Source organism: Epinephelus fuscoguttatus, linkage group LG13, assembly GCF_011397635.1.
Source record: "Epinephelus fuscoguttatus linkage group LG13, E.fuscoguttatus.final_Chr_v1".
Lineage (NCBI taxonomy): Eukaryota > Metazoa > Chordata > Actinopteri > Perciformes > Serranidae > Epinephelus > Epinephelus fuscoguttatus.
This window is the reverse complement of record NC_064764.1, coordinates 17,184,399-17,210,666: the sequence shown is the minus strand read 5'-3', so window position 1 is coordinate 17,210,666 and position 26,268 is coordinate 17,184,399. Positions and strand designations below refer to the sequence as shown.

Below are 26,268 nucleotides of genomic sequence, written 5' to 3'. Positions count from 1 at the left end.
AAGAGATCAGGATTGAACAGAACCAGCTTCTACAGTTGATTCCATTAAATAAAATCACCTCAACAGCACAAATACAGCGAGTAAAATGGGATTATTTAACATTAGGTTATGTTGCCTTTAACAAACATGCACACATTGGGGTTTAATTGTGTGATCAATCAGAGAGGGACCAGCCAATATGACTCAGCACCTGAATTTGCACCCCTCTTTCTCTTCCTCTCTCATTAGGCAGCGCTGCTCAGATTATAAATCACGTTTACATTCCTACAGGAGCATATTCTCAATGATTTTTCCACAGTGACCTCATGTTAAATCTGTCTATAATGTCTTATAGGCGTACTATCCGCGCACTGCCACCGCAGCAAGGCAAGTTCCCGCAGTGACCGCAATAGGTAGAGCCTTTATGTAGCACAATGCAGACATTATCCTGTCAAGCCGTCAACAAAACAAGCATTACAGTGCGTAATTGGAGCAATAATAGGCACGGCAGCAATCAATAAGTCTCTTACCTATGACAGAGATCTGGCTCTTAGATCTGTTGCTCAGCTGTGATTTCATGTCAGACTTAATTCCGCAACACTGCTCATGTAACCCTGGCTGCAAACAGAGATGAGACAGAACAGACTCATCAGAACCCAGACCCAATTCTCCTGGAGACGAACAATGCGTCCTTTCTCCATCCACACAGAGGGGCACCTCATCATTTCAGCTCCAATGCCTGCTCAAATAGTCATTCACTGTCGGGTGTAAATATGCAACATGACCGCCAATATGACAATCTCCTGTCATCATTCATACATATTATCTCCTTTTATCAAGCTGTTAAAGAAAAAAAGACGTGTCATCTGTTACCTGTTCGGCGCAGTGTCTTTCAGTGCAACTCCGGGTCTGTCGGACACAGGGGCTCCGCAGCCTACAGTTACCGTAATGACTGTACAAGTCTCACCGTCACATTGTCATTGTGCTCTGGTTATTACGGTGTTGTGCTCCACCCGTTTTCTAGAATTAAGAGAGTATTGGTAGATATTGTGTACGTTATTTTAAATTTAGGAGAGATTTAAACGCGATGGTAATGTAAATGTAACCTCAACAATTCTACATCCTTTAAAAAAGTTCTATGGTGTCATTCGTGGACAAAAATGTCTCCGCAAAAAAAAAGCTATTAAAATATTATAAATTATTTTCTAGTTTCAGTGAATTAATCTTTTAAACCATTATCACTCACTGTTCACAACTACCGAATATTCATTTATTTTCAGAATTTTTATTATTTAAAGGCTAGTTTGTTTACATAACATCACTGTTGTTTGTTTGTTTGACTGATTGTTTTTTCATTTAAAAATAAAAACACAAAATTTGAATTATTTTCTGTGCACTATATGCTAAGGGGATTTTTTATTCTTTATTTTTTGCAGTTTGGGACATATCAATGATTAGCAACAACACTGATTTTGATATTTTTATGCACTTTTTTGTCAGATTTAAAACAAACAAACAAAAAAACAACAACTCCCTCTTCGTCCAAAAATGTCCACATCAAAAAGCTATAAAAATTATATACATCAATATTATTTTCCACTTTTACAACTCCAGTTCGCATCATACAGTATCTACCAAATATTCATTAATTTTCAGAATTTTAACCCTTTAAATGTCAGTTTTTTACATGACGCTATTATGTTTTTAGATGAAAAATAACTCAAAAAAAATGATTCAGTGTCCATATAATAGGAGCAAATTTTTGTGGAGGATATTATTAGGACTTAAATCAAGATTTTTTTTCTTGAGGGTTTTTATTCCTCTCTAGGCATGAAAAAGTAAAGTTTAAAGAGTTTTTCCACGTGCACTCAGTTGGAGCGCATGCGTTTAAGTTTTCAACTGGAGAAATACAAACCAATTTAAAAAATGATATATATCAAATGAAACTTTAAAATATATACTTTAATGCTAATAAGCTAGTGTGTTTACATATTTTAACATGTTCATATACTGTTCAATGCCATCATGCCATGGCAGATAAGATATTTTCAAGAACAACAAGGCTGCAGTAATGCTATTAATTGTAGTTGAAATATAGCCAGTGATGCATGATGTCCAGTTCAGTGGACAGATGATTAGTTGTAGTTTATTCACAACATAAAATTAATACTTGGAAAATTTAACAACTGCATTACTCGTTAGATGTTACTTGATATTGCCAGATTTTATTTACCTGCCAGGGTCTCCTATTATAGAAGGACTGGCAAGATATTCTTTAGCTGCACAACATTTCTTGCTTTCTGTCGGCCATCTTGGTTTTGAGAGATTTGTGTTGCACTGACAACACCTGTCCAGTGGGTGGCAGTGTATGGCATGACGCACTATAGGGTCCACGGTAGTGACCTAAATGCAACTATAGCATTAAAACCTCATGCAGATACAAGAAAATGGCTTTCAAATAGCTGTCCACTGTAGTGAGCACTATGCATGAAAGGGTTGAAAATAAAGCAAAAACACCAGACTAATTTCAGAGCGAATGAAAGAAAAATGACATGAGAACCACTTGCTCTTACATGTAGGCACACAAGAACACCCTTTCAAGAATACACACGTACATGCATGCTCACAAGCATTGTGGGTTTCACTGTGCCTGCAGTGCAATAGAATGCTTATCTCTTTAGTTGCACACACACAGACACACTAATTTATCCACACACATACACACTTCTGTCTGACAATTATCAACGCAGACATGATTTTGGTTTCATTACACTGGCCTACAGTGTTCCTAATACAGCATCAATGCCCCTAGTGGCGACCAGGAAATCAGCATGCAATTTCCCCATAGTGCAAATACTGTATGAGAAGATGGCTCAATATGGTGGAAAATAGTAAACACTAAAATTTGAAATTTGAAGTCAGCACTCTAAAGTAACAGTCCGATATCACAGAATGAAAGCCGTTATGCTGTAACTGGCATGAGATTTTAAAAAAAATGTGGTTTTAATTGGGTCTGAGAGGGTGTTTTTAGGCTACACTGTTTCTTATTGACTTATTATGAGGCTGAACTTCCAAAATTTGAAAGAAAACTCACACTCTCCCCAAAATGTATGCCATATGCATTTACACAGCCAAAGTTATTAAAAAATACAAATCAAAAGGACAACTATTTCGCAAGAGTGCATAAGGGTTAAACTTGTGAGTGTATCTGTTGCTGTTAGCTTGCTAAGTTAGTTAGCTAAACTAGCCCCTTCATCCAGAACGCCTTTCCTCCTGAAAAAATATTTTTAAGGCTAGCTGTTAGAGGAAATAAAATTACACATTTTGAACCCCTCATAAATGACGGATGTAATTGCCGTAATAAAATGTGGTTTGTGCTTGCCGGTGCATGGCTTACTATACACTACGAACTTCAAAAACCATGTTCATCTTACTTACCCTCTGAAGTATCTATATAAAATAAAATAAATAAATAAATAAAATAGAATAAAAAATATAATGAAATGAAATATATAAAATAAAAATAAAATGAAATAAAATAGAATAAAAAATAAAATAACATGAAATAAAATATATATAAAATAAAATGAAATAAAATAGAATAAAAAGATAAAATAACATGAAATAAAATATATATAAAATAAAATGAAGTAAAATAGAATAAAAATAACATGAAATAAAATATATAAAATAAAATAAAATGAAATAAAATAGAATAAACTAATAAAAAAAAATGAGTTTCTATTTGCAGAATTTTAAAATTAATGGGATCGTAGGTGTACTGCTTAGAGCTTTGAAAAACAATAAGAGGAAAACACTTGATAACTTACACTTTCCACTAGAACTACTTTTTTTTTACAAAGAAATAATCCCTACAATGTGGACATTCTAATTTGAAAACATACCATTGCAGTGAGATTTAAATCAAGATTTTCTTGATTCAAATTGTAGAGGGGAAGACGTGAATTGACAGATAGGGACATTTAAAAATCATGCTATCTCACAGTAAAAACAAAAATGTACAGCATAAAAGCAGTCATATTATAGTATTGTAATAGAAAATTGTAAAGCTGGGCTGTTCAAGATGTTCTCTGATAAGAGCGCCCTCTGGAGTGCAACTGCTGTACCTGCAACATGTAGAAATAAAATATAACAACGTGCTGCTCTTAATAGTTGTATCCATGATACATAGATTGAGTTCATTTGAAGGAATACTAATTACTAACAATTTATCTCCAGTTTATTCTGTTAATTCCAGTTCAATGAGCAGAGGCTTGAGGGATTCTGTTTCAATGTTGACTGAAGTTGGCTTCTAAGGAGCAATATGGCCCCCATGTGGCCACCACAGGCTCATCTTGCCCGCCAGCTGCCAGATCAGACAGATGTGACTGGGCAGAGGCTGCCGGCTCCCTTTGACTGTTCACGGTAAGATGAGAAGGCCTCTTGGTCACAGCACCCGAGCCAAAGATGGTTCACAGCTTTTGTACCAGAGTGCAATAGAAGACAGAGGGGCAATATTCTACCTGTTCATATGTTGGGCTGTTGGCTACTTTGCTATATGCACATTTTACATGTCAGTTTTTCAGCAGACATTTGAAGCAATGGAAATGGAAAACTCAATTAATAATCAAGTCCTATTAACTCCTACCAACCTGGAATAAAATAATTACTATCTGTGAATTCATTTCATGTGATTGAGTGTCTAATTTTGGGCAACCTGTCTTCCGTCCCTGGTATGAAGCAATTGACACACATACATGAAGATGAGAGCGATGACCTTGACCACCATCTGCCCATTAGGCCTCCTGGTAGCTGCGAGGGATATTATAAGAGGAGGTTATACATATGGGATCAAAGTACGAGCTGTTTCACTGGGACTATGGCCCTAAAAAGCAGTGACCTCCATAAATGTTAATCATCTAAATCACCGACATGACCTCGTATTAGTTTGTCCTTTCAGTACTAGCTTGTGTCAATGACATCTTAGTTAAGTACACTTGGCTGAAGTTGCAGACACACTGCACGTGACTGAAATAGAAATCACAGAGCTTCTGATCAGAAGCTTCACTTAATGTTTCTATTTTTAGAATTGCTGCATGTCTGAAGGCACATTTTAAATTTTTCAGTGTGTTCGCCTGTGCTGTGTTTATAATCCTTTTTTCGTTACAATTCTGCTTTAAAGTGAAATTCTCAGCTTTCACAGGTTGTAGAACGTAGCATGGATTTGTGATGCTAACAGAAACCTGATGTTTTTCCCCTTCTTCTTTTCTTGATATTTCTTCTTCTCTGTATCCAATTTGAAATGAACAAATTCCCTGTACAGTGACGTTTCGTGGGGAGTACAAAGAGCCAAATTGTTTCCTCTGATACACAAAGGTTGGGGCTATCCAATTCTGTCCCCTCAATGCAGGGGCATCAATGCAACAGCAGGAGTCAAGAGCTGCAACGAGGACGTAATCTTTCACAGGCAACCCCCACCAGGGAACATTAAAGGGACAGTTCGGATCTTTTGAAGTGGGGTTGTATGATGTACTATCCATAGTCAGTGCATTACCTACAGTAGGTGTTAGTTGGAATGCTCCCAGTTTGGAGAAGCAGACAGGAGTATCGCCTTGGAAGCTGAGCAATGTACTGCTGTGGATGGGGGCAGCAGCAAAACATATTTTAGCCAATGAATCAGTCATCAGAAAATTCTAGGAAGTGTACTGTCTGGCAAAGCATGACATCCACCACTGTTTACTAATGTTACTGTTTACTAATAACTTTCATAAAAAATATATACCAAATGAATGCATCAACAGACAAACAGAAACATGAAATCAAAAGGCACGTGTAAATCAAATAAAAGTTACGTAAATATTTATGTATTAAAGTCTTCCTACACAGACTTTTTGAGACAACTGTGAGAATAAATAAGTGAGAACTACAAACAACACACAAACCTGAGACTACAGTGGGGCTGTGCTGGTACATTTGTCTTTACATACAGTACCTCTTGTACAATAAAACCTGAAAGAGTAGCAGAAGCTACACTAGTAAGTTAAAACTATTGTGACACATGCTACAATATTTACAGAATGTATATAAAACACCTTTGCTTTAAAGTATTGAGCAGATAACATAAATATCACTGTTCTGGAATGTGTTGAGTATCCCAATTAAGGTTCCCACGGCATAGTTTCTCCTCATGGTCCTTGACGTGGGGAGATCTGGAGAGGAAATAAAATAATTATTCATTAATTTAACTGACAAATATAACCAAAACCGCCTCTATATGTTGACTCTCGATGTTTCAGATCTGATGACTGACAGTATGAGTCTCCCAATCTCTCTTGCTGACTGAACTTGTTCAATTACTCGTCCTAAATTACCTAAATGACTTTGAATGAGTGTATGAATGAGTTATGCCTTTGTTAATGACTACTACATCAATCAATGATCAGATGTATGTTATGAAAAATGAAACCAGAAATCCGTTCATAAATGAATAAATCATGTGTCTTATGAATTAGTCATTCAACAGACAAATGAAAGCACAGGTAATTTAAATAAATGTCTAATTAAATTATTGAATGAATGAAGAATAAAATGATTGGATAAACTGACTAATGAACCAAAAGGACACATTACTGTAAAACGTATTGCAATATTAACAAATGCCTTACATCTGCCTTACTGAATTACTTCGAAAAGAAAATAAACTATTTAATCAAAACTTGTCAAATGAATGAACAATTTAAGAATTTGCAAAGAAGACCTAAAGAAAAAATTCAACAAAAAGTTCTAGTATGGACCAACAATGTAAGTGAGCACTACATAAGAACATACAGGGAATTTACCGTATTTCCCAACTCACATGTAAAAGTAAGGCATTGTGCTCTCAGCTGCCACTGAGTGTGCGACTCCGGCTTTGTCCACCAGACGGCAGTGTAGCACCAGTGGGCTGAGCTGGGGGGAGATGGGAGTTGGAGTTCTTTGATGTAGACGAGGCAGAGCTACACGCTGACCACTCCGATGGAACTTTTTCTAGGTTATCAGAGAGCAGGGCGTCCTCTTCTTCCTGGCCCAGAGGAAACACTCGTGGCTCCCAGGGTGACTGAGGCTGTCGGATGATAGAGGGCATATCATGGAATTTAGCAAATCTACAATTCTGTAAAGTGAATATTTTTGACATGGTGGAATGATTTTGTGTCTAGGATGTGCATATGTATCATTTTCTATGGACACAAGGATGAGAATACAACACGGTATCTTCCAATATCAGTCCCTTCATTGAATTTAGATTTTTAAGGCTGTATCATAGGGCTGCATGGCTCTGATGCCTGTTTAAACCTAGAAATACCTCCTTACAGTTGTATGCCTCTGCGAACCAGTCAAGTTGCAGTTACAGTTTATATCCATAACTGTCCAGGCCCATATGTAGCCATGACAGTTGACAAGTGTTGCTGCAATGAAGCTACATATTTTGAAACATGGATGCACACACATCTTCAACCCATCAGCACAGAAGAACAATATAATCAGCAGTTTCAACACTGACACCCAAAATTGTGTCACCAAATAATATCTGCCTAAGTGTCTTCCCTTCTGTTCCTGAGTTATGATGTAAACAGTATGATGTCATAGTTAAGTTGACCTTTGACCTTCTGGATGTCAACTTTCACCACTTAATCATTTTATCCTATTAGACATTTGTGTGAAATTTTGTCATAACTGGTGAATAAATTCTTCAGTTATGGCCAAAAACATGTTTTTTTTAAGGTCACAGTGATCTTTGACCTTTAACCATGAAATTCTAATCAGTTCATCCTTGAGTCCAAGCTGACGCTGGTGCTAAATTTGAGAAAATTCACTCAAGGCGTTGTTTAAATGTCCCATTTACAAGAATGAAACAGATGCAAGGCCACAGTGACCTTGACCTTTGAACACCATAATCAAATCAGTTCATCGTTGAGTCCAAGTGAACGTTTGTGCCAAATTTGAAGAATTTCCCCTTTGGTATTCTTGAGATATTGTGTACACAAGAATGGGACATGCGGATGTATGGACCTTAGGACAGACAACCCAAAACACTTAATTCCTCCAGCCATGGCTATCGCCGCAGCGGACTCATAAAAATCAAATGTTCTTAAATCAAGGTTTACGTGGGTGCTGTAGTGCGTAAGAAGTATGAAGCAGTGAAGTAGGGGATATCTGTGGTGTGGAGAACGCTGATTTGGACAGTCTGGTTTAGTAGCAACTCAAACATACTCCAATCAAAGCAAAGTGGCACAGAGCACTGCAATCAGAGCATCATCGACTGCAGCAAAGTGGAGACAAGTATCTGTGTAGGTTCTCAAGAATGCATCTAGGCTTTATAACTCGCACAGTATGACTGAGAAAGAGTATTGATTAGCCTGCAACCTATTTTGACTCTGATACTCTTCCTCGCTCTTCTGAAGCACAAATAACACAGCGTATCTTTAAAATGTGGCAGAAAATATCCTTTCAGCAACATGTAGGGGTTGAAATGAAAGATGATAATCAGCTAAATCCCCTCTTTGTAGTTGCCACTATGTTGGAGAAATGGTATCATGATAGGAACAGCCAATAGGATACTGCTGTGTATGACTCAGCGTGAGTTCCCTCCTGTGGCACCTGAATCATCATACTCTGATATTCGACGTTTGTTTGGGGGATTTGGGGTTTCAGCTGTAGTGCTTTTGATCTTACCAGCCACTCCTCTGAGCTTTGCTGTTCATCAGTATCCAGCTGAGCACAACTCAGCTCCACAGAGCTCTCCTCTCCTGATGTGCACATCCCGCCCCCACTGCTTGACAGCCTGCTGCCAGATCTGGAGCGAAAAAAACAAGCACAACCCCATGAAGGAAATTACTCAACATTCTCCTTTCACACAGGATGTATTTACATGCTCAAGGATAAACAAACCAAGTGTGCACAGTCAGCACAGAACAAAGATTTTAGCATTTTATCTAATTGTCAAATGCATCTCTTTGGTATCATCTTCTGATAACAGCATGAACTATGATAAAACCGCCCAACATTTCTGATGCTTGAGAGAGACAATTTATTCTCCCCAACCCACCTGATGCATACAGTTCACCTTGCATTACGTTGTCATCTGATGTAATAGTATTCAAATCAATGCTGCATTTCTGAGCCTGTGTGTGTATTTTTGTTTGTGTGTGTTTCCACCTGTTAGGATGCCTGCAGCATTTTCTGTTTCCCCATGATGGCCAGCGCAACTTCTCTCTCTGCTCTAAGGCCAGGTGTCTCTGGGCAAAGACTTCATTAGTGAGATCCTCCACCTGACACACACACACACACACACACACAGAGGAAAAAAGATGTTTTCCTCTAAAACAACAATAAAAAGTTCATGTCCAAAGGGATGGGACACTACCTGCCCCTCCTCATTGTCCTCCTCCATCTCTGCCTCACTGTTCATCAGAGGTGAGATGTCCACCAGCCGCCAACTGCAGAGACAGACAGACAGACCTTTTGAGGTGACACACAATGATGGCGGACAGTGTGCACAGCATCTTTCTATTTCAAAGTAAAAGCAATATGTTTAATCACAGCCATATTTTATGTATCAAACGTGCATGAAATACAGGGATGATAAGGACATTATGATTCATTTTCTGGGTACAATGAAAAACCATAGCAAATTTCATGTGCTGTTATTCTGATTCTTAGTTTTCAAGTCTGTCGTAATTACAGAATACAAAAGGACAGCCTTAACAATTCTGTGCAATTCCTTTAGAGGCTGTTATGTTCCATACCTGGGTGTCAGGATGTCTTTGTACTGCAGCTTCTCCACTTTAGCCAGAGACATAGGGATGACAATGTTGTTGATGTTGTACACACTCTCTCCCTGGCGTTTGCGCACGAAGCCCTAAAAGGACACATGGTGTGACAGTTCACACCCATGATTCAGAGGTGCTCACACATTCAAAGCCCATCTACATCAACAGATTGCTGTGATACAGCACTTTCTGCAGACTGACCAGCTTTTTTATATTTTACTCAGATGCATGTCAAGTCACATCACAAGTGCTTGAGGTGCTTACCCATTTGATTCTAATCTTGAGCTGGTTTTAGGGTCAAGGTTAGAAAATGGTTTAGGTGTAGTTTTTGTAGTTTTAGGGTTACTATATGTCAATGAGGGTTCTCACAAGTATTCACTTTAAAAAAGTGTGTTTGTGAGTCCGTGTGTTACCTGTGAGGCCCGCTTGCTTGAAACCTGTGTGTAGCTCTCCTCCAGCACTTCATCTGAACTGTCTGGGTCAAAGAACTGATGAAAGGCATCTTCTTCATCTGGGTATAACACACACACACACACACACACACACACACACACACACACACACACACACGGTGTTGACCAATCCTGCTTCTCTGGATCAGGAGCCTTCACTGTAGCCATTCATGTACAGACTGATTCACTGTCAATATGAAATACAGGGTGAAGACACACTTGCTTACACACACCTTCTATAATCCTGTGGATGTGTCTTCCCTTCCTTTTCCTCCGATTTGCTCTCCTGTGTTGACTCTGACCAGAGCCCGCCGTCCTGATAGGTGACAGACCCATTACTCTGCTTTTATGATGCCTTGCATGCTGCTTGTATTTGTGACCTACAACGAGACACACACACACAGACACACACACACACACACACACACACACACACACACACACACACACACACAAACTGAGTTAATGTACCACAGGAATTTCCTTTCATTACAATCTGCACTTGAGTTCCTCTGGGCTGTTACGCTTTGGTTGAAGTGCACAAAAGCTAATCCTTAACCACTAGTCCCATTATTTTGGCAGCTGACTGCCTCTCAGTTTTCTGGTCCTTGCTCACAGCACATCAGCATTTTTTGATTTACAGTTACCACAAAGCTACAAAGGTTACAGATGCACACACACATCTACACACACCTATCTCAGCCTTAGTTCGAGTGTTGTTATGGTCAGTGACATCTGGAAACTACTACCAGTTTCAAACAGAGCTTCAGATTTCATTAGGAGAAAAGAAGGAGAGGCAGAAGTGATGAAGAAGGAATAGGAAGAGGAATCAATCCTCTGTATCAATAATACAGCACATCATTTGTGCTTTCTATTCTTACACTGTACACACAGCTGCCATAGTTAACTATTAATCCCTTTTACGTCATTAGTTATTATTCTCCATGCCATTCGTCCATATTTCCAACTTCTGCTTGCTTTGACTGTTTATGTAATCTCTTTCTATTTCAGTTATGATCCGCTACGATACGAGGTTTGTTGCCATGTGCCAGACTATTATTTTAGGTGACGTCTACTTGACAGACTGTCTTCTCTTTTTGCTATTGACAAAGGAGAATATGATCATTCAAGCTGACAGGAAATCGAAGGAGTGCTGGGTGAGTGACGTCTTAGTCAATTTCCAATCTGCCCCCATTGTGTCTCCTTCTTTACTCTCCCTATTTCTAGTACATCACATATTGTCTCTTTTTACCCTCACATTTGTATTTAACACAAACAAGGAAAAAAGAATGTGCATCAAAAACATTGTGATTAGTCCCTGGATAATCAGGGAACATTCAAAAGTCAGTTAAACAATTGATTGATCATCAATCTTCATTATGACATGGGCACAAGGGCCACTTTAAGCCCAGAAACCACAGCTGCAAGAAACATGTAAGTGCAGAAGTAAATGATCATTCATTAGCTTCACATGAATAAAGACACACAATGACACTGGTGAAATGCCAGATGATTTCACTTCCACCTACTGCTCAGCTGGAAGCCTCATACAGACCCAGCAGGATATCTGACATGCTAGAAACCACTTGTAATGTTACACAGGTAGATAACAAGCGGCAACAGAGGCAATTTTATTTCCTCCATATCCGCTGGTTTCCTGTGTCTCCTTTCACTACAACCAAAACTTGCTGTTTTCACCAATGTAGACTAAAAAATTATATGACATTATTCTGTGTTATCAAATTGGGATCAAAGTGCCCGTAAATATGTAGCTACAGTAAATCTAATAAAAGGCAATTTCAATAACAGACTTCCGTGCAGCTCAACCACAGGAAAGAGCAGTAGATCAAAAGCCAGTGAGGCTCCTATCTGTTAGATAAATAGCAACAAGAATACAGGTCTTTCACATAGCACCTCTGCCTTCCTCATCATCTTTCTCATCAGCTGGCTATAACCTCAACACAGGGGGTTACACCCTTGCTCTGGTCCAGCTCACAAGTAGCACCTAAACATATGTTTATGCTCGGTAAGGTGATACATGGCACAGTAAATGGTAGTTCTTATCATGTTGATGTATTTTCAAGTGTTGATTTTTTGATAAGCTTGGTTTTAACTTGTTGTTTGATGCTATAAAAAGGGGGTTTGGCGTCATGATTCACAGTTGTGTGTGCCAACTGGTGTGTTCGCAATCAATAGTGCTGCTCATGATGGGTCAGATACCACGGAGATCACTACTGCACAGAATTCAGCTCAAAATGACATCACCAGTGCAAGATGGCAGCCCGTACCCAGGATATTTTGGTTTCAGTTTGTACAGTGATAGAGACACATTGTCCATCTTTAGATACAGTCATTAGAGTAGACCAAGCAGAATGAAAAGGGAGAGGGCAACATAGAACAGAAGGGGAGAATCTCACTGTTGTGCTGTGGTGTGGAGCTGTGTCTGTTGTAGTGTGCTGGACTCGCTTGGTCATTGATAACCAAAGGCCTCTGGGACCATTCTTCTCTGGCCAGGACCCTCTTTAAGCGGTGGGACAGAGGAGTGTCTGGAAGAAGATGACACTATTTTAAGTATGCAGTCAAAACAGTTTAAACATTTGCACTCAGCTGATCTCTAAATGCAAGCATGCAGTCAAAACAGCACACACCAGGTGGTGTAAGACACGTGTAAAAGCACCCACATTCATTGTTTTCTACGTAAGCCCACACACTGGCAGCATCTTGATGCAAAACAACACATCAGGATACATCACTGTTCTATTGGTTGATGTGTCCAGTTTCTTCTCACATGTTAAAGATTGTAAAGACTCTTACACTGGCAGATGCTATGTACAGTAGTGTTAACGTGTCTCCTACCAAATGAATGAGACGACACAGGGTGGGGTGTGGAGTTGGAGGTCCTGGATAAGAGGACTCTACTGGAGCTGCAGTCTGGATCAGAGCACAGGACTACGGGATCACAAGATGAACAACATGAACAGGAAGATGATGAGAGAGAAGAGGAGAGGGTAGACGTGGCCGTCCCCGTGTCCTAAAGCACAAGAAAGAGAAAACAAGAGAGAAAATGATTTTCCACATGATACTGCACGAGAGCCAAGCTAGCAAGTGCATAACTCGGGACACAGTGTTTCTTTAACTACAGTATTTACTTGGCTTTCTCCTTGTGTTTTGTTGGAGTATGAGTCATATGGATTTAAGAGAGCTGCACTCTGAGTACACTGATTAAAGTAATTAAGTTGTTAAAAGGCTTTCTTTGTCATCTGGCAATATCACAATGCTGGTGGCTCGGTGCTGCTTCTTATTATAACAGCTTCAATCGCTTTGGGCTCTGTGGTAGAACAGTGGTGTCATGCAAGATGTTAAAACTCCACAGCATCTGTATATTGGAAGTAAGGCTTTCATCTCATTTATATGTTTGTATATAAACTAAAGACGAGCCAGTTAAATATCAGAAAATAAGGCTCACACCTTTTGTTTCTAACATCGGCCCCACTGATTCAAACTGTCTCTGTCTATCTCAGTTACAACTAAAAAACTGCACTCAGCACTAAAACACAGCCACAAATCTCTGATTTCTAACAGTGTTAACTTTGTCTGTTGGTTACAAAGTTATGGGAGAGGCACCAATATCAAGGAACAATGTCCTAATCGAAGCAGAAACGGTCGAATAAAACTGCATCACAGCTGGTATGTGGTCCAGCTGTGCACAGTGGAATTGTCCTTCCTGGCTCCCTTACAGTTACGATGATGGCAATGATAATGAAAGTGGTGATTTAGTCATCTTGTATCATATCTAACTTTAGTGGATCAAAACATGTCAGGTATGGAATTAATCTGCAGATGTTCCAGTTCCAAATGAGACTAAACTTTTTGATGGATGTCCGTTTTTGAACCACAGCAAAGCCCATAATGTGTCCTGCAGCAGACTACGTAAAGCCTGTTGTTTTTAGCCGAGCCGATTTCCAGAAAACTTGCGGCCCCTACTGGCTAGTTAAGAGGCGTGAGGAGTCAGCTGTCAGTGACAGCATACAAACAGTCAGTCAAACAGATTGTGAATCACCACAACCAGGAGCGGTCCTTGAGGATACAGTCATAAATGTGCACACAAAGTATCAAGGTGATTGGTCCAGCGTTACACCTGGCAAAGATCATAATATTAACATCACATAATTATTTCAAATGTGGGTCAAGAACCTGCATCTAATTGCCCCTTGAGTGACAATTAAAGTGTTCTGAATTGAAATGACAGGTCAACTTGTCACAGCTTTTTCAATCAGGTTTTAAATTTCATATTAAAGCTGCATTACTGATTTCTTTTGTTCACTGGAGGGCACTTGAACAAGCTGTCAACAGCGCAACACTGACGTATTATTACTGTATAAATGACAAACGTGTTAGCAATCAGTTAATTAATTATAGATCCAGCAGGTACAGAGTGGGCCACCTGACTTACAGTCCACTTCCCCTTAACCTCCATGCTGGTCTCCATTGACTGCTGAGAAAAATAACTGACTCACTTGGTGCTGGATGTGTCACTAAGAGCAGCCCCTTTTACATTACACCTAGTCATTTAGTCTATTGTTAACATTAAATACTGATTGATGCAAATTTAAATGAAAATATCAACAAAAAGAACACAAACTGAAATTAAAGTTTTGTGCATGTGATACTGTGTTTAACTGCACATTATTTATTAGTAGAATTGTGTGAAGCTAAGCAAGGTATTGCCAACCACTTGACACTTGAATTGGCGAGAACACAGCAATATCCCCTGGCTAAATAAAGGCGAGAGCTCTAAAATAATCACATGCATTTGTTCATTTGAAGCAAATCCAGGGGATATTATTGTTTAATTAAAGGCAGGTGTGCAGCTTTGAACACTAATTCCTGTTTAATCTGAGGAACTATTTTAGTGATGTGGCTTTCCAACGCTGAGGCCTGACTGAGAGCCACTGCTTTTAGGGTTGAATACATGAATAATTTCAATCAAATAAATTTTCAGCTCTTTAACATTTATTATAAAACCCAAAGTGGGTCTGCGATTGGAATTTAGAGGAGATGTTTTGTAATGAAGGACATTTGGGCAGCAATAGAGTAATTAGGGATAGTGCTGGTGTCATCATCATTTCTGTCCTAACTGTCCTGAGTAGAGAGCAGAAAAAATGCAAATGCAAGTGTATTTTAGCATCCACCCATTATCTACACCCGCTTACACTGCGCAGAGACATGGGCAGCACTAATGAATAGACACTAATGTATCACTGTGGGGAAATTGATTTGTTACAGAAGCACAGAGCAGTTAACAGATGAGAATATAGAAAGAACTGAGGAGTAAATAAGTGATACTGCTCATTCAACACACTGTAAATTAATCCGCAAATAATCCAAGAAATAAAGACAAAGCATCTTCAGGGACAGACTTCCATTGTTGAAGATTGTGTGTCAAGGTGTGTCATGTCACAGAGAATGTGCATGTAAGCTTTGACTGTTCAGACGGACAGACTGAGGCACAAAGGAAACGGCATGTGTGCCTACCTGTCGACCGCTGGGGTTGCAGATGTTGAAAGCAAACAGTTTAGGCTTGTGGTAGGTGACCAGGGGCCGGGTCCGGGCACACACGCATGACACATCAGCTTTGAAGAGCCTCCTGGTCCCAAGTCTGCTTCTCTTAGAGTCCCCAGGCACAAAAACATCGTTTCCTCTCTGATCACTGCAGGGACAAGATAAGGTTAGGTCATAGAAATGTTGTGGATATGATTCATGCTAAGATTAAACTCAAAAAGCAAGTTTATCAATTGGTTGTTGGTCTCATGGATGTATTAAAAGAACTGGATACAGCGTTGGAGGTGGGGCTTCACGGGTATAAAATTACCTGGATCTTCCACATTGTTGGGCCCATAGAGCAAGAGAGAGACATTGCCAGCCAAGCAACTAACTTCCTGTTTAGCCCTCTGCTAACTTGAATAAGGGAAAAAATAATTTAATAATTTTGCGGGGGTTGTAGGCCTGAAAAAAATGTATCCACTGATTTAGAGATGTCTCTATTGCCATGTCAGTCTATGGGAAAAAGTCTTTTTGAACCCAATGACACCAAGCGACAGACCTGGAAGTTGTAATTCCACTGTTTAGCCACTATGTCAAATCAGCTTTAAAGCCCAGCGCTGTTCCCGAGGCATCTGTTGGTCTTAGATCTTCACTTAGAATAACAACCAGAAACAAACAATACTGTACCTACTTATAACCCCCTGTTACATGCATAAACAAGCAGAATGCCTTTTTTTTAATCACGTGGCTTTTATCTTCAGAGCCAGACAAACAGAGTTAAAAAGGCAGCAGGAAGGAAAGACATGAAGGGATGATTCAAGTGAGACCAGATGGTGGGGACCGACCAGGCTGTCTCACTGGGTTACATTACAAACAGGGAGCATGCTTTCAACCTTCACCTATAGCCTGGGCCTCAGCTAGACAATGGATGAACTTAGGTCAGTGCACATTTCTCTGTTTTGTATTTTATAGAACATACACACATTTTACATACATCCACGTACTGCAAACACAGCTGAAGTGAAAAGTGCAGGTGTGAGAAACCCTCGCAGTGACATGCTCAGATAGTTGCAGTCTTAGATCTTTGTGAGTGTGTGTGTGTGTGTGTGTGTGTGTGTGTGTGTGTGTGTGTGTGCTCTCTACCTTGTGAAGCCTCTCTTGCCTTTCCAGGTGTGTGGTTGTTTGGAAAGTGGTGAAAAGCTGAGAGGAGGCATCAGACTGTTGACAATCTGGCTGAGCTGAGCACTCTGCAATGAAGACATCATCCATATAATGATTTTCACATGTAATATATTCAACGTAAGTGTTAAATTCAATGTATCTCTTTAGTGCAAGTCAGTACAGTATATTGTTTGCTATGTTGTGGGCTAATCAACATGAGTGTGGTTTGAAAGTATGAGAGTAAACAGGATTCACAAAGAAAATGCTAATTTTATTCAGGAACCTCTGTGTTTTTGTACCACCAAGGTGCAAATTTGCGTCGTGTATCACAAAATAATTATTATGAGATGATTATTAATAATATTACAGATAAACACAGACTGCTTTCCTTTTCTGCACAAAAGACTGATAAGCTAAAAGGATATCCACCTGATTTGGTGCATTGTGTTGTAGATTACTAATCCCCTTGATACCAGACTCTTCACACACACAGTATTACAGGTGTGTGTGCTAGTGTCTCCCTCCTACCTGTCTCTCTATGTTGTGCAGAAGGCGTGTGGGGCTGCAAGGTTCAGTGTCAGCATCCGAGGCTGTGCAGGATAACCCTGCCATTTCTCTCAGCAGGGTCTGCTGGATCTGTCTGTCTGTCAGCGGCTGGGACTCAGCAAGCACCACACCACCCTTCAACACACACACACACACACACACACACACACACACACAAAACACGAGTTAACCTTTAAAGACTACCCCAGTTTGGGAGGGTGGTCCACCTGGATTAAAATAAAAGGACTATTTTTTTATTTTTGGATCCTTGCAATGAATTTAACACTCCAAGAACTTTTTATTCACACGGATTATTATTTAAAAGTAGAGAAACACCATATTTTCAACTCTTTAATTGTGTATAGATACTCTGACATGTATTGAACCTTCATTATGCAACTATTACAAGATGGTTTTCTCTTGTTACCTTTCATATTAGTAGCAGTCCATGAAAGTTGGTTGTATTGCTTTATGCAAAAGTGTGACTACAATAGCTCACCTCTCTATAAGATATTTTAGCTTAAGTGCTATTCATTTGTTACATTAAAACAACAAACGTTTTCTGACCCTATACATTCTCTTCACACAAAACTGACTTGTATCACTGCCTGACTAAAAGCCATTAATAATTCAAGGTTGCCAGTTGGTACATTATGTCAACTGCCCTTTACTGAGGCAGTTACAGAGGACTTTTGTCTTACCTTGGTGGAGCGGATGTGCTTGCGGAGCTCCACCAGTTGTTGTATCCTCCCCTCCAACTCGACCAGATGCAGCTGCAACCAACTCCATCTGCTGCCCAGCTCCGCTCTCTCTCCCAACCACCGCCTCTCACAGCTGCTGCTGCTGCTACTGGCAGGAAGGGCAGGGTGATGGATGACAGAGAAAGACACTTAGACCCGTGCAGTGGTATTACAGTATTCTTTTCATTTTTGTCAAATGCCCCAGGGCCCTGAAAGGACCTCACAAGAAGATCATTCTCTGTGCTTTGGAATTCAAATGCGGCAAAATTTCAAGACACTCAATGAAGTCATAAAATCCACTAAGGCCATTAAATAGAAGTGCATGAAGAGGTTAGCATATGAGAATCATTGGCAGGAAATAGTGTGTCACCAGAGGGAAAAGTATCACAAAGAAGGGAGGAGGACAGAGATTGAGAGACACAATGAGAGCACTGACAGACCAAACTGTGAATTCTCACATTTGTGCTGCAGCACTGTCATCTTATGACCTATTTTATGCCAACCATGTTGCCATGTAGCGTGTAAATTGTTTAGCATCCTATCAGCATGGGGTGGGGGGGATTTTGCTGAAGCACAAAAGCTTATCTAGGCCACAGAAAAGAACACTGTTGATTTGTGTGGTGTGTATCTATAGTATGTTTCCATGGCACTAGCCTGTTCAGTTAGCATTTGTCTTCTGTGTCTGTGTGTGTGTGTGTGTGTGTGTGTGTGTGTGTGTGTGTGTGTGTGTGTGGCTGGCTTCAGTGGGGCAATAGTTGCTATGGCAGTGCTCTTGGACCTTGGCAAGGACAGGGAGGGACTCCCCCCACTTCAAACACTCTGATGCAGGACAGAGAAAGGTTAGACCAGCCAGCAAGCAGCTACACAGGATTTGACAATACCCTTTGGTATTACGAGGTAGCTAGCCTGTTACCAGCCAAAATGCTTGCTTCCCTGATCACAATAACATCTAGTTTGTGGTAGATATGAAGGAGAACTTTGAAATGGGTTCATTCTGAACGGAGTTTCACTCAACCCTACACTGATATCTGTTTAGTGAAGAGTAGGCTCCCTCTTTTCTTCACAGACAATGACCAGACCTGGCTGCCCTGCGGCTCTTTCCAACTGTATAATGAGAAAATTCCTGGAATATTTGCCAAGCAGTGGGTGAGTCAGTGGGAGACGGGAGAGGAGAGGGAAGGTGGATTTATACCTGTTAGTGTGCAAGTATGCATTTACATAAATATTTTTCATGAATATAATAATAATATTGCTGAATAAAATGTGGGCTCTAGCAACCCACTGGCAACCCTCCACAATGATAAAATACCAGTTCTCACAGCCAAGTCGTGGTTGAATAAAAGGCCAGTCCCAGCAAGTTGCTGAGGGTTTATGATTTCTCCTATTTGGATAGTGTTTGTTGGCTCCTCAGGCATTCAGATTTTTGGGTGTGTCCTGCACTTAAACTTTCCAACTCATAGCCTTTCACGAATACTCCCATACACTATATCTCAAATTACAAACATACTGAAAACTGAAAATGAGCAACAGCTGGAGGTGTGGAGGACCGCTGCCAGTGCACAGAGCAATGTGGACACATGGTTTCAAGTTGAAGTTAAATTGTGTCACTGATTTACAAGCTCATACTTAGAATGTTAAAGACCAACTATTTTCACATTTCCTAAAGGAGGGCAATGAGTTGTCCCTTCTCCACACTGAGACATCCTCTTCCAAGGAGGAACCTGCCATAAAAACTCCCCAGGGGAGGTTTTATTGATGAAGCACAGAGCATTGTTCAGCAGACTCATACAAAAGGCAAGCTGACGCTCACAAGCTGGCCAAATAAAAAGACACACACACACACACACACACACGCACACACACACACGCACACACAAAGATGCTACACACAGAAAACACTCATTCTCATTCCTGTTCTCAGTGCTAAGAAACATGCGCCTATTTTGGAAACAACTCTTGTTTATTGCACTCATCTAACTGACAAAATAAATGCTACTGAGCTTAAACCGGAGATAAACTGAGTCCAAAAGAAAGGTCTAAGTGGACTACAGCCAAGACCAAGACATTACCCCTCCCCTAACACTGACGCCCCCACATTCCTGACTAGTAAGTTTATTAACCTGGTACCATGAGGTTGGTAACATGGTAACATAACATAAATCTCTCTAAAGAATCTCATTTCCAAATAAAGATGTTGTGGAAAGTGTCTAAATTCAGCTGTATTTTTCTGACACTTTGCCTAGTTCAATTTTCAAATCAAATGATAAGCATGATGTGGACAGGAGCAGGTATCTTCTTCTCTGGAATTTTGGAAGCAAATATGCGGTAAATCGATCTGAGAGAGAGAGAGCCTTGTTTGCTGGACGAATGCTGTTCTCAAACCAAAGACTGTCCAAGCTTGTCACTTTACATTACCCTTACATTCTCTTAAGTATTTCTGACACTGTGTAATGTCACTGACATTTTCATCTCAAGCTAGGTAAATGTTCCAGGATGTCCTGGTGGGCAACTGGCCTAAGATGGATTTCGAGATCCGCAGTTTAATTCCCACTCAGGACAGCTACTGGATCTTTCTCTTTTTCTTTGAGTAGCTCCCCAAATGTTTCTTGTCACTCTCTACTATCAGACCAAAAAATTATCTTAGAAAGAAATTCTTTCTTCCACTTCCACCAAATTCAGAATCTGTATTCAAGCTAGCATGACGGTAGGGCAATCATGTACTTAAAAAAAAAGATGAAAAGGTATGACAATTAATAGTCCGTTACAGACTTTCATTATACCGTAGATTCTTCAATTCCTTTGATTGATAAAGTTTTGGTTTATGGAAAATGATTTACTCAATGGCTGCGAAGTATAAAGAAGGTTTAAATTGCTTAACATTACCAACTGGACTGAATTTGTAATGTTTGCACTTGGTCTGTTGGCAATTTGCACCAATCATCTTGTACAGTGCAAAAAAGACATCAACATGTTGGATTTATTATTAGCACAGACATCTTGTTGTTTTTGTCTCTCTATTTCAGCTCAATTGTTCCCATTTCCTGATTTAGTACTGACATGTTTCTCATTATCATATTTATTTTTGGACATTTTGCCACAATTAACAGACCAATAAAAAGACTTAACAAGGAAAACATGCAAAATGCTGAGTATAATAAATTTTGTGTGTAATGTGCACAGTTTTTCTGCAAGTTGGCACTGTCTTGTTAGCAAGACACCCCTTAAACACTCCTTACAAGTTGTCAGAACATACAATCAGTCAGGATTCCCATCATATTTCCTCGCCTAGTGCAATCTGACTCCCACTTACCAAGGACCCAAGTACAGCAGCACCGCCCATCCCAACCACACTCACACATACACAGACTTCAGAAGTATTTTTTACTAGAACAAGGAGGAGCACGATGGCACAGAATGGCTGGCATGTTACAGGCTTGCTGGCATGGTGGTGTTTATTTCCTAGCCTGTGGGCAATAGTGCTGGCGTGTCTGTTGAATGTGTTATGACTGCAGCATGGAAAGAGAATGTGTGTGCACGGCTGAAAAATGTCATCACACTCTCCGCAGCTGGAAGGACAAAACGTGTGCTTATGACAACCACACTGTAAACTTAGCCGAGGGCCAAGTATAATATGCGCCGAATACTGCAGCGGCACAGTGGACCTCATACACCCAGACAGCTGACTTTCCAAAACTTGTACTGTCATTCTGAAATAAGTCTCTTCAATTTACACCACATTTGTAGCTCTTGTAAATTAGTTCTGCCTCATTCTTTGTTGTCCTGAACTGAAAAGTTGCCGAGAGCGAATAAAAACAAGGGCAATGGCTCCAACGTGAACCACAGCTGGACTCTGGCAACAACAACCCAGAAAAGCAAAACAAATCTTTTGGCAGTGAGAGTGCAGTGAAGCTTGTGAAACGATTTCTTATTGTTTTCTTCAGCACTAGATGGTAACTTCATATCTGACTGTGTGAAATCATGCGGGCCACCATCTCAACTTGATAAGCAAAATACGTGCTTCGGGGGATTTCTGAAGTCCCTCCTTCGCAGCTTGTTTATTTAGCTGGAATAACCAGCTGTGACACATATGATCCACACTGTAGCTCTAAAGAAATACACAAACTTTCAAATAAGAAACAGACCTTGATTTTAAGGCGGCTCACAACTTACGACACCAAGGAAACTGGTGTCTGTCAATTTGCTTGTAAAAAAAGACACCAACCCTGCATGGAAAATGTGTCTGCAAACAAACAGAACATCCCATTAAACAACTAACAGGTTTTTTATCACCAAATCTGTTTATTACAGCTTCACATCCTATCTTAACCTCCCTACACCCCCACAATTTTTCATAAGGGAAATGATGGAGTGGAGTGTATGTGGAGAGCATTAGAGTAAGGGGAAGAAGAAGAAAATTGCTTTCTCTAGAAGACACCTTCAGGCACCAGAATTTTAGTCTTGTTATTCAATGTATATTGTTTTACAGGACACATGCAACTACATATAACCTATTTCCATCTGCTGTATACTCACATAGTTGAAGTCTTTTTTTTGCAGAGAATCTCCTCTTGCTCCTCGTCCGAGCTGCTGCTGGCTGTAGCCTCTGAGTCCAAGGCTTCCTGCAGGCCTCTCAGTACCGCCTGGCTGGAGCAGCTGAACTCTGTGAGCTCCGAAAAGGAACATGAGGCTGTGGATGACTCTAGCCGAGAACAATGGGGTTCACTTCCCACTTGTGGAGGTAGTATACCAGAATGTATGGAGTCCGAGCTATCGAGAGACACACCTCTGAGTTGACAGTACCTTGTCAGCCCCTCCAGCTGCTGGTTGTAGTGTTGCACAGCGTGCTCTCCCAGCAGAATGTGCAGTCTCCTCTGCAGACTCTGAGCTCGGCTTTGCAGCCCTGCCTGCCTGGAGAGCTGCTTCTTCACAGCCACAACTCTGGATGCCAGCTGCTCAGAGTTCACCCTGCCACTCCAAGGCTGTACTAAAGATGGAAGAGGACAGCCAATTCCAGCCACTTTCCCTTGTGTCAGTGTAGGTGGGGGTGCAAAGAAGGGAGTGCCCTGAGGGTTCATCTCCCCGTGGGAGTAAGAAGGAGGAACACTGGTAAAGATAAGAGGGGAGCGATGCACATCACCACCATCTGGCCCACATTTAGGAGCAGCACTGTGTCCGTGCAGCAGACAAGCATCTTGGCTATTGTGCTCAGGGAGAGGGACTAAAAACATGTCTGGTACACCTGGGAAGACGCAGGCCACCTGATGAGAATCTCTCGGGCCTTTGTTGAAGGAGAGGAGGTTGAGGAGGGAAGCAGGGTTGGGGAGGAGCACCGTCTCACATTGGCTGGCAGACGCCTGCAGATGTGGGGAAAGCACAGGGTTGGCAGGGACGTCCAGCGGGCTCAGAGGGAGACAGGAGCCTCGAGAGGGAAAGGAGGAAAGGTTCAGCAACATCTTCTGGAGGTCACCGTCATCTGTCGACCTCATCTGGGTGTCCAGCTCTGTGGTGCACATGGCTCTCCCATCTGAGTCCATTCTGACAGGAGGGGAGGACAGGTGGATCCCATGGCCATCTTTCAGGATTCTGGTCAGGGCTGGGGCCATAACGCCAAGAAAGCAGGCTTCACAGACTGCACCTTAAATAACCTGACAGCAGAAAAACACATTTGTAGGTGATTAAAGCCCTAAACTGTAATCCTACTAGAATTTTACGCACACTGATATGCAAAATATGGTTTGTCTAGGAATATTTTATGCATATTAAAGACCATAAACATGTGGTGGAGTAACATTGGAGACCAACTACAATGTCAGGATAGGAAAAGTGGACACAGCACATGCACAGGCAGCTTTAGCCAAACACATTAACGTCAATTATCTTATCTTGGTGCATTTTTACGGTTAATGGGTCAACCTGGAAACCTCATTGTGAGAACCAACTGGTGCATTAATGTTAACAGTCCTCTCTGCACCCTGTTTAACCCTTTATCTGGCACATATTTAGGTTATGACACGCACATTTGGCAACATAATTTCCACATTTTATACCTGAAGCACAGTTTATTTGGTTTCCCACTGTTTTAACAAGAAATTTGGATTTAAATATGATAAAGTAGTTAATTAGCTTCGAGACGACTTTGTTTTAGCGCAGAATCGTGTATGCTAATGAAGTTTAACAACCATGAAGGAAATGGACCGCAAACAAACCAGGTAGGGTAGGTAATACGGGGTTTATACGCTGTTGGGTACTCGTTTATCACAGGTTACACGTACATTAGATTAAATTAACGACATTACATTAGCAGTGACTTAAACAGTCTAAAAAACAAATGCCAATGTAGCTAAACTGACACAAATAACGGTCGTTAACGGTCTACAAAGTATTCTCAGAGCGTTAACGTTACTCACCTGCACAGGAGGTGAACGTTGACTTAACATCGTTTATTCCAGTAAGATTTGCGGCTTAATATGACGTTAAATCTTTCTTTTTTCCTTTGACAATGCTTCCAGGTAATTAAACGTGACTGTTTCATCTACCTATCCAACTGGCTGTCCGACGGTGACTTTTATTTTACCCAGAATATCGGTAAATCTCTCCTCCTGGTAACTGACACCGCGCCTCCCTCTGCCTCTCTCACCAACTGCCGAGAACACAAACACGGCTCAGGGAGGAGGGGCTGGACCACACTCGTGGTGCCTTCAAGACCTCCTCAGGAGCTCGGACTTTGGAGAGCGCAGAGTGGGAAAATTCCATTTCCCACATTTTTTCCCCCTTAAACTCAATTCAATTAATTACATTAGCCTACTAGAGCGGGGCACAACCTAAGACATTTTAGTTTGGGGTGAAGGTTGTTAAAAGGGTTAGCTGTAACACTTGCTGGAAACATCTGTTCAACACAATTAATTCAATACAATTTTATCTATATGCTATAGGTCTCCATCTACATCAGGGGAAGGTTGGGTATCCATCCATCTGTTAGTCTGTCATTGATATTCAGTGGTTAGACTGATAGATGTACACGTAATTAGGGTCTATTGCAATCCTAGGTATTCTTCGTTCTTCTTTCTTCTTCCGAGGAAATCATACTTCCCGTGGGTGAAAACTCACCAAACTTTGCACAAAGGTCCAGTCTCATGCCAGATATCCTCAGCTGTAAATTCAAGCCAATAGTCCTGATGGTGGCGCTACAGCAAGCGTCTAAAGTTCAAAACTTTGAAAATTCATAACAAATCAACCATACGTGCTACAACTTCACAACTTTCATCAAACTGTAGCCCCAATACTGAAGAAACTTTTGTATATTTAAACCTATTAAAATTATGACGTTCATCACTCTGTTTTTTTCAAAAACTGTAAAACTTCTTAAACCTATCTCCTCCCACAATTTTTGTTCAATTGACACCAAACTTGCTACAGAGCATCTTCAGACTGTCCTACAAAAACTATGTTTCTCATATTTTTGATTGATCAAAAATTGAGCCTACAGTGCATCAAAATGTTTGACTGTAAACGGTACTGTAAACATATACATGGAAATTCTTGCTAAATAAAACTTCAATGTTCATGAAAAAATTACAAAAATTTTAGAGTCATGGTAGATGATGTGTGGCAAATTTCAGAATTTTATCTCAAAAACTGAATTTTTGACAACATTTTGAATTTTGCTCTAATGTGAACAATTGGAGTCAATGTAAAAATGGCAATTTTAAACATCAGTTTTTCACTTATGGAGCAAATCAATCATTGTTACAAACAAATTATCAACATCTCCATGCTGTCTAGATGCAATATGTGTATTTTAAGATTTTTGTTTCGATAAGTAAAAATACAAAGCATAGTCATATAGGCATTAGGTCACTCTGAACATAAGTTTGAAGTGCAAAAATAAGATTTTATTGGGGCATCGGTGGCTTAGTGGTAGAGCAGGCGCCCCATGTACAAGGCTGTTGCTGCAGCAGCCCGGATTCGACCCCAGCCTGTGGCACTTTGCTGCATGTCACTCCCTCTCTCTCTCTCTCTCCCACTTTCACACTCCTA

General features: G+C 40.5%; 2 protein-coding genes across 11 annotated transcripts in view; both read right to left on the bottom strand.

Annotated features, from left to right (window-relative positions):
* map2 (microtubule-associated protein 2) overlaps window positions 1–938 on the bottom strand; it is a 134,680-nt gene extending 133,742 nt beyond the window's left edge. For 8 of the 9 annotated variants that reach the window (XM_049593794.1, XM_049593796.1, XM_049593797.1 and 5 more), the window contains exons 1-2: window positions 853–938; window positions 510–597 (exon numbers count right to left, since the gene is read on the bottom strand). The gene's annotated coding sequence lies outside the window, so the exon portion shown is untranslated. The remainder of the gene's footprint in view (window positions 1–509; window positions 598–852) is intronic. The other variant, XM_049593795.1, reaches the window with a different exon arrangement.
* Window positions 939–5,723: 4,785 nt separating this feature from the next.
* kansl1l (KAT8 regulatory NSL complex subunit 1-like) lies at window positions 5,724–24,876 on the bottom strand. 2 transcript variants are annotated; one of them, XM_049593808.1, is made up of 16 exons: window positions 24,639–24,876; window positions 22,765–23,876; window positions 18,193–18,340; window positions 17,474–17,626; window positions 16,928–17,031; window positions 15,776–15,950; window positions 13,097–13,271; window positions 12,658–12,786; window positions 10,474–10,620; window positions 10,202–10,299; window positions 9,765–9,877; window positions 9,383–9,455; window positions 9,175–9,287; window positions 8,692–8,812; window positions 6,836–7,081; window positions 5,724–6,188 (listed from the first exon to the last, which is right to left on the bottom strand). In XM_049593808.1, exons 2-15 carry the CDS (start codon window positions 23,832–23,834, stop codon window positions 6,860–6,862), a joined length of 2,841 nt encoding a protein of 946 aa, XP_049449765.1. In that variant the 5' UTR covers window positions 23,835–23,876; window positions 24,639–24,876; the 3' UTR covers window positions 5,724–6,188; window positions 6,836–6,859. The 2 variants fall into 2 exon arrangements, with proteins under 2 accessions (XP_049449765.1, XP_049449766.1); XM_049593809.1 differs by having other exon boundaries at window positions 18,193–18,337.
* Between the last annotated feature and the right edge of the window lie 1,392 nt (window positions 24,877–26,268).

What these genes read in the sequence shown, in the direction of transcription:
- kansl1l (XM_049593808.1), bottom strand. Translation starts at nt 23,834, where the DNA reads ATGGCCCCAGCCCTGACCAGAATCCTGAAAGATGGCCATGGGATCCAC. An exon ending in TGTGTCGTCTCATTCATTTG is followed by an intron (nt 12,787 to 13,096) that starts GTAGGAGACACG and finishes ATCTTCTTCCAG; the next exon opens with ACACTCCTCTGTCCCACCGC. An exon ending in AGGACAATGAGGAGGGGCAG is followed by an intron (nt 9,288 to 9,382) that starts GTAGTGTCCCAT and finishes TGTGTGTGTCAG; the next exon opens with GTGGAGGATCTCACTAATGA.